Genomic DNA, 16,165 nt, shown 5'->3' on the forward strand with positions numbered 1-16,165 from the left:
TAGAGTCATGATTCCATGATAGAGTCAGCCAATGATTCCATGATAGAGTCAGCCAATGATTCCATGATAGAGTCAGCATTCTCCATCCTTACCGTTGCCACATTCCTCACTGCCAACTTTTTGAACAAGGTGGGAGCATTCAGTCCAAAATTCTCTGGGACGTATTTCTGTACCAACCCAAACACCAACCCTCCATACCTGTGGATGTCAAATATAGACAAGACCTATTACTGCTTGTGGGTGTCAAATATAGGCAAGACCTATTGCTGTGGATGTCACATATAGACAAGACCTATTACTGCTTGTGGATGTCAAATATAGACAAGATCTATTGCTGTGGATGTCAAATATAGACAAGACCTATTACTGCTTGTGGATGTCAAATATAGACAAGACCTTTTACTGCTTGTGGATGTCAAATATAGACAAGACCTATTGCTGTGGATGTCAAATATAGACAAGACCTATTACTGCTTGTGGATGTCAAATATAGACAAGACCTATTACTGCTTGTGGATGTCAAATATAGACAAGACCTATTACTGCTTGTGGGTGTCAAATATAGACAAGACCTATTACTGCTTGTGGGTGTCAAATATAGACAAGACCTATTACTGCTTGTGGGTGTCAAATATAGACAAGACCTATTACTGCTTGTGGATGTCAAATATAGACAAGACCTATTACTGCTTGTGGATGTCAAATATAGACAAGACCTATTGCTGTGGATGTCAAATATAGACAAGACCTATTACTGCTTGTGGATGTCAAATATAGACAAGACCTATTGCTGTGGATGTCAAATATAGACAAGACCTATTACTGCTTGTGGATGTCAAATATAGACAAGACCTATTACTGCTTGTGGACGTGTCAAATATAGACAAGATTTATTACTGCTTGTGGATGTCAAATAAACTCAAAATTTATTACTGCTTGTGGATGTCAAATATAGACAAGACCTATTACTGCTTGTGGATGTCAAATATAGACAAGACCTATTACTGCTTGTCCAATAACATCCATACATGCCAACCTTCCACAGACAAAATTTGGGAAATTTTTTGGGGCAAATCTTGGATTTAAATGGCAATGTGATAATGATGATGGTTATTGTGGTGGTGATGAAGATGATGATTTTGGTTATGGTGGTGGTGATAAAGATGATGATTTTGGTTATGGTGGTGGTGATGAAGATGATGATGATGATGGTTATTGTCCCATTTCACGCCCTATAAACCTGGAGAAACTTCATCTCCATGGGCCTCGTGGCTCTGAAGGACTACGACTAATACAACACATTAAAATCCAGACGGACAGCAAAATTGTATCAGGCACGTCAGGTTACAACGAGTTTTTTCTTTTCTTTTTCTAACAGCTTTGTCTGCCATTGATTCCTACAGACTTTTTCCCAATTCTACAATATAACACCAGTGCCAGCCAGCTCTCTGGTATATCCGTGTCATACACAAACCTGTGCCTCTCTGTATCTACAATATAACACCAGTGCCAGCTCTCTGGTCTATCCCTGTCATACACAAACCTGTGCCTCTCTGTATCTACAATAAAACACCAGTGCCAGCTCTCTGGTCTATCCCTGTCATACACAAACCTGTGCCTCTCTGTATCTACAATATAACACCAGTGCCAGCTCTCTGGTCTATCCGTGTCATACACAAACCTGTGCCTCTCTATATCTACAATATAACACCAGTGCCAGCTCTCTGGTCTATCCCTGTCATACACAAACCTGTGCCTCTCTGTATCTACAATATAACACCAGTGCCAGCTCTCTGGTCTATCCCTGTCATACACAAACCTGTGCCTCTCTGTATCGTGGGTGGTGTAGAGAAGGTAGTCCTCCGACCTTTGACCTGTAATGTTGGACATCATGTCAAGAGTGACAACACGGAATCCAGGTGGTTTTTGGTAGTCGTTGTGTTGACAAATGAAGCCGTTACCATTTGCCTTGCAGGAACAGCCTTGTGGGTAAAACTTTTTGGTGGAATATGAAGGGTCTGGGTGGACAGAGATGGACAATTAAAATAAGGATAATAATAATAATAATAATAATAATAATAATAATAATAATAATAATAATAATAATAATAATAAAATATGAACCTAAATAAACACATTTCCATGGAGATAATACGAAGTTCATGTATAAGGCAGAAAAAAATTGAGCTGATGGTGTCAATGTGTTTAACTGACTTACTGAGTGGGTTATACGACACATTGATGTAGTGTGTGTCATAGAGATGTGTTTGAGTGACTTACTGAGTGGGTTATACGACACATTGATGTAGTGTGTGTCATAGAGATGTGTTTGAGTGACTTACTGAGTGGGTTATACGACACATTGATGTAGTGTGTGTCATAGAGATGTGTTTGAGTGACTTACTGAGTGGGTTATACGACACATTGATGTAGTGTGTGTCATAGAGATGTGTTTGAGTGACTTACTGAGTGGGTTATACGACACATTGATGTAGTGTGTGTCATAGAGATGTGTTTGAGTGACTTACTGAGTGGGTTATACGACACATTGATGTAGTGGGTGTCATAGAGATGTGTTTGAGTGACTTACTGAGTGGGTTATACGACACATTGATGTAGTGTGTGTCACAGAGATGTGTTTGAGTGACTTACTGAGTGGGTTATACGACACATTGATGTAGTGTGTGTCATAGAGATGTGTTTGAGTGACTTACTGAGTGGGTTATACGACACATTGATGTAGTGTGTGTCATAACGATGCCTGTGATCTGGAGACATGTGTTCATGGGCATCTATCAGCCACCTGCATTTCTCATTGAAGCACCAACTACCATTGACCACTCTGATATCTGGGGACTGCAAAACACAGTGAGCTCCAACACCAGACGGCATGGCCAGGGTTTCTTGAAGCTGGTAGGAATCGGCATCAAGGGGATTCACCTTTGACCTGTGGAATCAAATAGAAATGCAGTGAGATACCAGATTCATGAGGTGTGTTCTTCAGATGAGGCAAAGAGCCAGGTCCAGCTCAAAAGACTTGTGAATTCCTGTACAATGCATGCGTGGCACAAAATAGACTTGTGAATGCCTGTACAATGTGTGAATGGCAATCAATAGACTTGTGAATGCCTGTACAATGTGTGAGTGGCACAAAATAGACTTGTGAATGCCTGTACAATGTATGAGTGGCAATCAATAGACTTGTGAATGCCTGTACAATGTGTGAGTGGCACAAAATAGACTTGTGAATGCCTGTACAATGTGTAAGTAGCATTCAATAGACTTGTGAATGCCTGTACAATGTGTGAGTGGCATTCAATAGACTTGTGAATGCCTGTACAATGCATGCGTGGCACAAAATAGACTTGTGAATGCCTCTACAATGCAAAGTAATTGCTTGACTGACAGAATTTACCTCTGAACAGAATTGGTCATGGACCAAACATGTTATCATCCTCCATGTCTTCCTACCTCTTCATTAAACGACCTTATTGATCATCTGACCGTTGGCCAGAATTGATAACTATGATTATCATAGGAAACCATATACATCTTAAATAAGACAACTGTGTTACTTTTATAATTATAATTATAATCGTTATTATAATTATCATCATCATCATTATCATCCTTATTATTACTATTATTATTATTATTATTATTATTATTATTGTCATTATTATTATTGTCATTATTATAGCTATTTCTAATCCAGCTTACCTATGACTCATCCTCTCATTGGTGAAAGGGATAAAGTTTCCCCTGGGTCGTGTCACATTGAGGTATTGTATGGGACTTAACTCTAGAGGAGGCATGTCATCTACAGAGGGCGCTGCTAAGGCAACAGTCATTGCTACGGCAACAAAGATGGCTGGTAGGATAATTTGGGAGAAGAGGGATCGCCAGTTTCGTGTGATGTAATGGAAGCGTTTGATGATGACGGCCTTGAAATGATTGGCCAGAAGCAGTTTGGGGTGCATCATGTGACTTCCTCGTCCTTCCAAGAGGATTCTGGGAGTTTGGTGACCTGGGGACAAATGAGCATGAGAGGTAAATTTTGTGTTGCTTTGTATAGGAGAATTCTTTCACATTGTCAAGAATGGAACACGGTTTGTATAAATTTAAAGAAATTGATTGTTTTCAAAACAATGAGAAAAATTGCTAACTGGTATTGATTCACTCCAAGTACTCCAATCTCATTGTCTTACTTGCTAACCAGATCTTTGACACACAACCCACATCCTAAAAATAATGACGTCTGATTTCGATGGGATTTGAGAAACAAATTTGATTTTTTTGATAAAATCATCATGTGTCGAATCAATCTCATAATGTCTTCATGCCAATTGTAAACACCATGCAAAAAGACGATTGGTCCAGTGGGTTTGGAGCCAGTCAGGAGTGTGTAAGTGTGGTGTAGATAATACAATCCTTATGGCCTGTATTGAAATACTAACCAGAATCAGGGAGTGTGTAAGTGTGGTGTAGATAATACAATCCTTATGGCCTGTATTGAAATACTAACCAGAATCGGGGAATGTGTAAGTGTGGTGTAGATAATACAATCCTTATGGCCTGTATTGAAATACTAACCAGAATCGGAGTGAAAGCCAATAGGAAATGAAGCAGACGTCCCAGCTCCCCCACCAATCACTCCACCATCCTCCCGCTTATCTCCATGTCTGCCATCCAATAACCGTTGTGCCCTTTGACCTTCCAAGGTGAAATCCTCCAGAATGACATCACCACCCCCCAGGAGTGGAACACAGTCTGATCTGTCAGGGTCATTGAGGTGGACATCTGTGGGATACACAACAGTAATCACCGTTCATTGTCTGGTGACACACCATCATTGTCTGGTGACACACTGTCATTGTCTGGTGACACACCATTCATTGTCTGGTGACACACCATTCATTGTCTGGTGTGGACACACCATCATTGTCTGGTGACACATCATCATTGTCTGGTGACACACCATCATTGTCTGGTGACACACCATCATTGTCTGGTGTGGACACACTGTTCATTGTCTGGTGACACACCGTCATTCTCTGGTGACACACCATTCATTGTCTGGTGTGGACACACTGTTCATTGTCTGGTGACAAACCATTCATTGTCTGGTGACACACCATTCATTGTCTGGTGTGGACACACTGTTCATTGTCTGGTGACACACCGTCCATTGTCTGGTGACACATCATTCATTGTCTGGTGACAAACCATTCATTGTCTGGTGTGGACACACTGTTCATTGTCTGGTGACACACCGTCCATTGTCTGGTGACACACCATTCATTGTCTGGTGTGGACACACTGTTCATTGTCTGGTGACAAACCATTCATTGTCTGGTGACACACCATTCATTGTCTGGTGATACACCATTCATTGTCTGGTGTGGACACACTGTTCATTGTCTGGTGTGGACACACTGTTCATTGTCTGGTGACACACCGTCATTGTCTGGTGACACACCGTCATTGTCTGGTGACACACCATCATTGTCTGGTGACACACCGTCATTGTCTGGTGACACATCATTCATTGTCTGGTGACACACCATTCATTGTCTGGTGTGGACACACTGTTCATTGTCTGGTGACACACCATCATTGTCTGGTGACACACCATCATTGTCTGGTGAAACACCGTCATTGTCTGGTGACACACCGTCATTGTCTGGTGACACATCATTCATTGTCTGGTGTCGACACACTGTTCATTGTCTGGTGACACACCGTCCATTGTCTGGTGACACACCATCCATTGTCTGGTGACACACCGTCCATTGTCTGGTGATACACCGTCCATTGTCTGGTGACACACCGTCCATTGTCTGGTGACACACCGTCCATTGTCTGGTGACACACCATCCATTGTCTGGTGACACACCATCCATTGTCTGGTGACACACCATTCATTGTCTGGTGACACACTGTCATTGTCTGGTGACACACTGTCATTGTCTGGTGACACACCATTCATTGTCTGGTGTGGACACACTGTTCATTGTCTGGTGTGGACACACTGTTCATTGTCTGGTGACACACCGTCATTGTCTGGTGACACACCGTCATTGTCTGGTGACACACCATCATTGTCTGGTGACACACCGTCATTGTCTGGTGACACATCATTCATTGTCTGGTGACACACCATTCATTGTCTGGTGTGGACACACTGTTCATTGTCTGGTGACACACCATCATTGTCTGGTGACACACCATCATTGTCTGGTGAAACACCGTCATTGTCTGGTGACACACGTCATTGTCTGGTGACACATCATTCATTGTCTGGTGTCGACACACTGTTCATTGTCTGGTGACACACCGTCCATTGTCTGGTGACACACCATCCATTGTCTGGTGACACACCGTCCATTGTCTGGTGATACACCGTCCATTGTCTGGTGACACACCGTCCATTGTCTGGTGACACACCGTCCATTGTCTGGTGACACACCATCCATTGTCTGGTGACACACCGTCCATTGTCTGGTGACACACCGTCCATTGTCTGGTGACACACCGTCATTGTCTGGTGACACACCGTCCATTGTCTGGTGACACACCGTCCATTGTCTGGTGACACACCGTCCATTGTCTGGTGACACACCGTCATTGTCTGGTGACAACCATTCATTGTCTGGTGACACACTGTTCATTATCTGGTGACAACCATTCATTGTCTGGTGACACACCGTTCATTCTCTGGTGACACAACCTCACAATCAATGGATTCTTGGAATTTGGAATATTTTTCTGCATTGTAAAATCTTATAGTTGTCATTTCCGAATATTATTTTTATTTGCCTGTTTGATTGTCAGCTTAGATTTGGTCGACATAAAGATTTGACAATTTGACAGTAAAAACAATCAACAATCATCAGTTATCATAATGTGCACCTATGTGGTTCAGTGGTATGACACTCGCCTTTAAATCACTAAGCCCAGGGATCGAATCCTGCTCTGAGCAGTGATTAGCTGAGTCCTTTGAACAGGCTCCTTACTCACATTCTCTCATTGGTCAGCTTGTGCAGCAATTATCAATGCACTGTGAATTCCAAAAAAGCATGTGTAAAGGAATCTTAAATTATTCTTTTTCCTACCAATAAGAAAAGATCCTTTCTCCCTTTTTTCTTTCTCTGTTGCCTCCACGGTTTTAAGAAGTAAGGAACAAAATGAGAATAACAGCTTTGTAAAAAGAACAGAATCCCAAACACCAAACGCTTCAGGCTCAAAACCCTTGGCTGAAAAAGGGTTTTGAGCCCAAAATGTTCTGTGTTTGGTATTTTATTCTTTTCCAAAGCGATCATTTTCATTTTTGTTCCTTTCTTTTTACAATTCACAGCTTCTAGCAGCTTTGTATCACTTTGTCTTTGAGGGTTTTGAAAGGTCTAACTGGCCAAATGCCGGACTCCCATGAACAAATAATGATTTTAGATCCTCATGCAGTTACTTTTTTTCACCAAAAAAACCCCAATCCATCTGCTAGAAAAGCACTAACCCGAGACTCCATTGCTGTGTCCTACGTCCAGGAGATCAAGTGATGAATGGGTGATGGATGTGGGGGACGGTGCGTGAACTGGACTATACATGGGGCTGGATGGTCTGTCTGTTGGAAACGACTCCATCTGCTTTTCTACCTCGCCTGTCACAGTGAAATAAATGAAGAAGACAAAATATGAGTTGAGGACTTGGATGAGTGCAGAATGAAACAAGAATAATGACAATAATAATAATAATAATAATAATAATAATAATAATAATAATAATAATAATAATAATAATAATAATAATAATAATAATAATAATAATAACAATAATAATAATAATAATAATAATAATAATAATAATAATAATAATAATAATAATAATCATCATCATCATAATAATAATCATCATCATAATAATAATCATCATAATCATAATAATAATCTACTATTAAAAAATAAATAGGGTTCGTGATCACAATTGTTCCAAATAAAAGTAATAAAACTATTTTTTACAGACTGATATACGAGTAACTTGCAAACTTTCTTTTTATTTCTTACTAATTCTATCATCAGTTGACTCAAATTAATACGAAGAAAATATGTAAGGTTGTAATAGTCCTTTTTGACGTTCGACTTTCATTGCGAGGATAATCTATTCTACGCAATTCTAGCATGTCCACAACAAAAAATTGATGACGTAATTTTAAATCTCTTTAGATTTGTATGGTGGCTATTCTCATTAAAATAATATTGATAATAGCAATGATGATGGTGATGATGAAAATGATCATGATGGTAATGATAGGGTGGTGGTGAACAACAACTACTAGTACTACTACTACATCATCATCATAGGACCTCCATGGTCCACAGACTACCGTTAGAGCAGCATTGATCCATTCTCAATACACCAACCATTATTCAACAATACAAGTGAGTTACTCACCTTCTTCTTCCATATAGGCAGCCTCTGTGACCTTGAGAAAAATTTCCTCTAGGCTGGTGTCCATCACCCCGTAGCTGTCAACCTTCAAGTCTGACAGGGATTCGTCTAGATTGCTGGACAAGACATGGTAGTTTGGCATTTCAATTGGAATCAACAAGCAATAAAAACAGCTTCCACAAATCCAATAATAAAACCAATGAAAACGTTAGTACACCATGTTAAAGCCAGACTAACTACAGAAATGTTCAACTTTGAACAATGAACACACACAAGGCCTTAATCAATGAACACACACAACACACTTAACAATAACAAACAACACATTAATCAATGAACACAAACAACACATTAATCAATGAACACAAACAACACATTAATCAATGAACACAAACAACACATTAATCAATGAGAAAACAACACACTAATCAATGAACAAACACAACACACTAATCACAGAACACAAACCCTGAAGTTATCCATACCTGAAGAGTTTTTCAAAACCGCCTTTCTTCGTCTCCTCAAACGGCAGGATATAGTGAAGTTCTCTGCCAGTCTCAGATACCACATAAGCAGACGACACATATTTTTTGACGAATGTCGTCACTTTTGACTCACAGCATGGGGAGTCCAGTTTAACTTTTTTGGTTCCAGTAGGGTGAGGTTGAGGGGTTTGGATTCCTAAAAAGTTGGGGAGATAAGGGGGGGGGGGGGGGTTATAAAGTATGCTGTGATTATTTATTCCATCAAGACAAAAGATAAATGACACCCATGATATGAAACCTTTTGCCAAATAGGAATCATCAACTGATTCAAATAGGAATCATAAAGTGATTCAAATAGGAATCATCAAGTGATTCAAATAGGAATCATCAAGTGATTCAAATAGGAATCATCAAGTGATTCAAATAGGAATCATCAAGTGATTCCATTCAGGAATCATCAAGTGATTCAAATAGGAATCATCAAGTGATTCAAATAGGAATCATCAAGTGATTCAAATAGGAATCATCAAGTGATTCCATTCAGGAATCATCAAGTGATTCCATCCAAAACCAGCTTGATTGATGGACGTACAGAGCTGCCTACTTGAAATTCTAACAATTCGTCGTTTCAAAGGGAAATAAGAGAAGTAACTCCAGACAGTTTTAAGCACTGCTCAGACCAGAATTCGATACCTGTGCTTAGTGATTTAAATATATATGAGTATATTTGTTTCCATTGTACGCAGAATTTAATTACTTTGACTATTTCTGGCCATGGAGAGCACATAAAAATTGTCACGTTACTTTTGATCATTACTGTATACATATCATATCCCAGACACCAAATCCCACAAAAGAGAGCTAACCTCCATGTTGTTGATCATCTCCTTCCTGTTCCTGTCCGCTGACATCCTTGGGATCCATCTTGGATAGCCTGAGGTGATATCCCTCCCCAATCATATTTTTCAAGAAGATGGAACTGCCACAACATTTCAATTGTCCATTGGAGATGATGGCAATCCGGTCACCCAGGAAGTCTGCCTCGTCCATGTGGTGAGTGGACAGCAGGATAGTCCGACCTGTATCCAAAGTATGAAAATATCAAAGTGACAAAACAGGGAGCAGGCACTGGTGTGTGATAGAGATCTGAATTAATATGTACAGGATGAAACAGTGACTAACAAAACTCAAAGACAAACTTACAAAGGAAAAATAAACCAATTAAAAATGAATAAATAATTTGATAATAGTAATAGTATTAACAATAATAATAATAATAATAATAATAATAATAATAATAATAATAATAATAATAATAATAATAATAATAATAATAATAATAATAATAATAATAATAATCATAAATAATAATAATAATAATAATCATAATAATAATAATAATAACAATAATAATAATAATAATATAAAATAATTAATAATAATAATAAAATAATAATAATAATAATAATAATAATAATAATAATAATCATCATAATAATAATAATAATAATAATAATAATAATAATAATAATAATAATAATAATAATAATAATAATAATAATACTAATAATAATAATAATAATAATAATACTAATAATAATAATAACATGTCATGTGGCCATGGCCAACATAGCAGAAAATCCATCCAGGTTCACAGGCATACAACAACAACAAAGGATATATAGAGATGAAACCTCCATTGGCATCCATGGAAAATAAAATGGTGGAAATACCTTTTTTGAACTTGACCAGTAAATCCCAGATGGCTCGTCGAGCATAAGGGTCAACCCCAGCAGTGGGTTCATCCAAAATGACAGTCCTTGACCCTCCGACAAAGGCGATGGCCACTGACAGTTTACGCTGCATTCCACCTGACAGACAATCCACCAGAACATGACGTTTGTCTGGCAAGCCCAGGTCATCAATCATTCTAAGACACACACACAGAACAACAACAATCATAACAACAGGAAATAGAAGTCTCCGATTCATTGAAAAAGACATTTCTGGTTTTCCTTTTGTCAACAAATCGTGATGTGTGAGACATTCAAGACAAATTATCATTGGTGTCTCAGTAATCGTGTTTTGTTGACATTCAAGACAAATTATCATTGGTGTCTCAGTAATCGTGTTTTGTTGACATTCAAGACAAAATATCATTGGTGTCTCAGTCATCGTGTTTTGTTGACATTCAAGACAAATTATCATTGGTGTCTCAGTCATCGTGTTTTGTTGACATTCAAGACAAATTATCATTGGTGTCTCAGTCATCGTGTTTTGTTGACATTCAAGACAAATTATCATTGGTGTCTCAGTCATCGTGTTTTGTTGACACAGAGAAACCTTCAGGATCAGCCCCAGACATTCCGTATTCAGAATGAAAATTAATTTTGTTCATTTCTGAAATTCTGCATAGATTGATTTATGAGAAACTAAATTAACCAAAAATGACGATTTTCCAAAGGTGGGAAAAATCTATTTTTGGTAATTTTGGACTTCTGTTCCCTCTTAATTTACATACCAATACCTTGACATAACATATTTAAATACCAATACTTTGACAGAAAACTTATTTACATAGCAATAGCTAAACACAACAATAATTCCACATTGATACTTTGACAGAAATTAATTTACATATCAATACCTTGACAGAAATTAATTTACAAACCAATACCCTGACAGAAATTAATTTACAAACCAATACCTTGACAGAAATTAATTTACATATCAATACCTTGACAGAAATTAATTTACAAACCAATACCTTGACATAAATTAATTTACAAACCAATACCCTGACAGAAATTAATTTACATATCAATACCTTGACAGAAGTTAATTTACAAACCAATACCTTGACAGAAGTTAATTTATAAACCAATACCCTGACAGAAGTTAATTTACAAACCAATACCTTGACAGAAGTTAATTTACAAACCAATACCTTGACAGAAGTTAATTTATAAACCAATACCCTGACAGAAGTTAATTTACAAACCAATACCTTGACAGAAGTTAATTTATAAACCAATACCCTGACAGAAGTTAATTTACAAACCAATACCTTGACAGAAACTAATTTACAAATCAATACCCTGACAGAAGTTAATTTACAAACCAATACCTTGACAGAAGTTAATTTATAAACCAATACCCTGACAGAAGTTAATTTACAAACCAATACCCTGACAGAAGTTAATTTACAAACCAATACCCTGACAGAAATTAATTTACAAATCAATACCCTGACAGAAGTTAATTTACAAACCAATACCTTGACAGAACCATCTCGTTCTCACCTGTCAGTCTCCACCTGGATCGCCTCAGGCTTCATTCCCTTCAGTTTGGCATAAAACCACAGGTGTTCCTCCACAGTGAATCTGAAACAATCCCAAAGAAAATGTTGACGATGTGTTGGTGACAGTACTAGCTACAGGATTCCACAAAGTACAACACAAGCAAACGATTTGGCCATTGTCCCTTCCTTAGTTATAAAAAATACCAATAAGACTTGACTTGACTTATAAAAAAAATAATTTAAAAAATGAGCTTTTATATAGCGCAATATCCACTAAATGTGCTCAAAGCGCTTTACACAGGGTCCCTAACCAACTGCAACACGTAACATGTAGAATGGGACATGACACCTGTTAGGCGATATTACAATTTTTTCCATCACAGACAACGCTGTTAATGGTCAGGTATTCATTTTACACTCAAGTACAGTGAGAGAATGTGAGTAAAGAGTCTATTCTAAGGACTCAACTATGCGCTGAGCGAGGCACAAATCCAGGACCTTCCGATCTGAAAGCGATCGTCATACCACAAGACCACATAGCTGCACACTTAAAGCTTTCCACTTTCATTGTCATTGGATGACAAATTGATTCATTTGGAAGTATTTTGTTAAGATAATTATTTTTTTCATTTCAAGACCATTTTCTTGTATCGATCTTTGAGTTTTTTATAGAGGACAATATCCACTCAATGTGCTCAGGACATGAGTGTCAGGGTCTCAACTCAGGAAAACAAAAGTTTGAGTTTTTATATAGTGCAATATCCACTAAACGTGCTCAAAGTATGTTACAAAGGGTCCCTGACCAACAGCAACATGTAACATATAGAACAAGACATGACGCAAGTTGTGTGATATTACAATTTTTTCGACAGATACAACGCTGTTAACAGCCAGGTACTCATTTTACACCTGAGAAAGGTAAGAGAATGTGAGAAAAAGTCTTTTCCAACCCAGGACCTTCCGATCCGAAAGTGAGTGTCATACCACTAGACCACATAGCCACACGAGGAAGATGACCCTGGCCTGAGTACAATGGAGGAACCTAGTTGTAGCCCTGTGTTTCAACTGGGACCACAAGGGTTAAAGAAGTAAGTGCTCAAAGCACTTTACCAACAAGTCGGGCAAGATAAGGGATAAGTAATGCCGGATTGCAATTCTATGCTACAGGGCAGGCGTCATTCAGTTTCCTTGACTTTTTTGTCATAACATAACACTGAAAAGCTAGAGGTCAACAGATCACTCCATCTGATAAGTAGGGAGGTAAGACACATTACTCTATCTGATAAGTAGGGAAGTAAGGGAGATCACTCCATCTGATAAGTAGGGAAGTAAGGGAGATCACTCCATCTGATAAGTAGGGAGGTAAGACACATTACGCTATCTGATAAGTAGGGAAGTAAGGGAGATCACTCCATCTGATAAGTAGGGAAGTAAGGGAGATCACTCCATCTGATATGTAGGGAATTAAGGCACATTACTCTATCTGATAAGTAGGGAAGTAAGGGAAATCACTCCATCTGATAAGTAGGGAAGTAAAGCAGATTACTTCATTTGATAAGAAGGGAAGTAAGGCAGATCTGATAAGTAGGAAGTAGAGAGCTGTGCCTCTCAAAAAAAGGAACAAATTGACTTTCTCACCACGTCTGCACCAGATTATTTTCGCATATGATAGTTTGAAAGAGGGCATTTTTTTTCTCTCCATCAATTCCAAATTGAAGGAAAAACTTCTAAATTTTTCAAAATTCAAATTACAAATTTCATACGAATTTGACCCCAGGATTAAGTTAAGTTCTTTTAGAGCAGCTTCTATTGAAAATAAATGAGGACAGAGAATAAAACCTACTTGTCAAAGAGGACATTGTGTTGTGGACACATTCCTAGTGATTGCCTGATGTCGTCCATATCACTTCTGATGTCATAACTATAGATTGAAGCCGTCCCGCCACTTGGTGGAATCATTCCAGTCAGCATAGACCTTGCACATACAAATGGTCAATAACAATAATAATAATCGTAATAATAATAATAATAATAATAATAATAACAATAATAATAATAATAATAATAATAATAATAATAATAATAATAATAATAATAATAATAATAATAATAATAATCTATTACTTTTTTAAAGGGTTGGGGATCAACATTGTTGCAAACTACCAATGTTAAATTTATATGAACGAGCACAGAATTACTGGCAAATCTAAAATTTATGAAACTAATTTTTACAAGAGGCTGATATACCAGTAACTTGCCAATCCTCTGTTTATTTCAGTCTAATTCTATAATCCCCTTGACTCAAATAAATACAAAGAAAATCGGCAAGGTCTATACTCAGTCCTTTTTGAGGTATGGCCATCATAATTTATTCTACGCAATTCTAGCACATCTGCAACAAATTATGATGATGTAATTTTAAATATCTCTTGAAACTCTCAAGTAATAATAATCTATTTATTCTTTTAAAAAATAGGATTGGCTGTCAATAGTGTTCTGTAAAGCCAATATTAAATTTTTATCATCGAAAGAATTACTGGCAAATCTAAACTAAAAATGATAAAAATATTTTTTACAGATTGATATACAAGTAACTTGCCAACGTTTCTGAAATTATTACCCGTTCAATAAAAAAAACCCAAAACAAAACAAACAACATTCGTCTATAGATATGCTTATTTCCACAATAATATATAGTATAATACATATATTAGATGACTGCCTGTTCCGGATAGCCTTTATTTCTCTGCAAATATTGCAGGTTCTCCACTAGTAATAATAATAATAATAATAATAATAATAATAATAATAATAATAATAATAATAATAATAATAATAATAATAATAATAATAATATTATAATAATAATAATAATAATAATAATAATCATGAGGATGACGATGATAGTAATAATAATATTTTCTCTCTCTCTCTGTCTGTCTCTCTCTCTCTCTATTCTCCCTCTCTCTCCCTTTCTCTTTTCTAATGCAAACACTCTCTCTCTCACACACACACACACAAACACAAAACATACTAACACCCCAGCACCCAAACACACACAAAGAGACTTACATGGTTGTCGTCTTTCCAGCCCCATTATGACCAAGAAAGGAAGTAATCTGACCTTCATACAAATTCAGACTCAGATTTCTCACCGCCATTTTCTTTCCAAGTTTGTAAACCTGTCATAGACAAGAATGACAACTCTAACAGCAAAAGAAACAAAAATGTCAACTTAACATTTATTGACAATAAAGTCAAGACTGGTGTGTGAAAAGATGGAACAAAAAGATTGAATAACTTAGCATTACGTCAGGCTTTCTCTTTTCCTGGCCTACCTGGTTTGAGAATGGGTAGCCAGGTCCCATAAAAAATAGCAAAAGTATTTTGCAATAGATAATTGTCCTATTCAGAAGATATAAAATAAAAAGAACATGAATGATAGCTTGAAGGCACAGACGCCATTAGATGTTCTTGAATATATAAATAAATCAACCACAATCTTACTTCATTTTCTAGTCAAATAGACCCAATCCCTTGTCACCCCCCCCCCCCCCCCCCCCCCCCACCCCTCCTTACCCACCTTGAGGTTACTGGAATGCATGATAGTCTACCTTTCTATGACGGTGGTTGGCTGAGGAAAGCTGTGGAACCTTCCATTTTATAGACTTTTCTTTACTTAATATCAGAGAAATATGCTTGTTCCATCGTTTGACAACAGACATAAAAATCCTTCTGCTTTGTTAGTTTTTTAAAAAGCCAAAAAAAAACTTGAGTTTTTATACAGCACAATATCCACTAAATGTGCTCAAATGTGCTTTACGAAAGGGTCTCTGGCCAACAGCAACATGGAACATGTAGGATGAGACATGACGTCATTAGGCGTTATTACAATTGATTTGGACATTTGAACACTGTTAATGGCCAAGTACTT

At 37.4% G+C, this 16,165-nt stretch overlaps 1 protein-coding gene across 1 annotated transcript in view; it reads right to left on the bottom strand.

The window, feature by feature from the left end:
• The window catches only part of LOC144980224 (ATP-binding cassette sub-family A member 2-like), a 99,939-nt gene that overhangs the window by 23,441 nt on the left and 60,333 nt on the right, over positions 1 to 16,165 (bottom strand). The window contains exons 23-35 of the mRNA XM_078927821.1: positions 15,304 to 15,413; positions 14,075 to 14,206; positions 12,233 to 12,313; positions 10,664 to 10,860; positions 9,797 to 10,009; positions 8,931 to 9,126; positions 8,449 to 8,561; positions 7,514 to 7,657; positions 4,594 to 4,800; positions 3,721 to 4,027; positions 2,715 to 2,947; positions 1,820 to 2,018; positions 93 to 198 (exon numbers count right to left, since the gene is read on the bottom strand). Of these exons, the coding sequence (XP_078783947.1) occupies positions 93 to 198; positions 1,820 to 2,018; positions 2,715 to 2,947; positions 3,721 to 4,027; positions 4,594 to 4,800; positions 7,514 to 7,657; positions 8,449 to 8,561; positions 8,931 to 9,126; positions 9,797 to 10,009; positions 10,664 to 10,860; positions 12,233 to 12,313; positions 14,075 to 14,206; positions 15,304 to 15,413 (2,238 nt within the window). The remainder of the gene's footprint in view (positions 1 to 92; positions 199 to 1,819; positions 2,019 to 2,714; positions 2,948 to 3,720; positions 4,028 to 4,593; positions 4,801 to 7,513; positions 7,658 to 8,448; positions 8,562 to 8,930; positions 9,127 to 9,796; positions 10,010 to 10,663; positions 10,861 to 12,232; positions 12,314 to 14,074; positions 14,207 to 15,303; positions 15,414 to 16,165) is intronic.

The sequence above is a fragment of the Berghia stephanieae genome, chromosome 9 (genome assembly GCF_034508935.2).
Source record: "Berghia stephanieae isolate SIO BIC M18660-M18661 chromosome 9, UCSD_Bste_1.3, whole genome shotgun sequence".
NCBI lineage: Eukaryota > Metazoa > Mollusca > Gastropoda > Nudibranchia > Aeolidiidae > Berghia > Berghia stephanieae.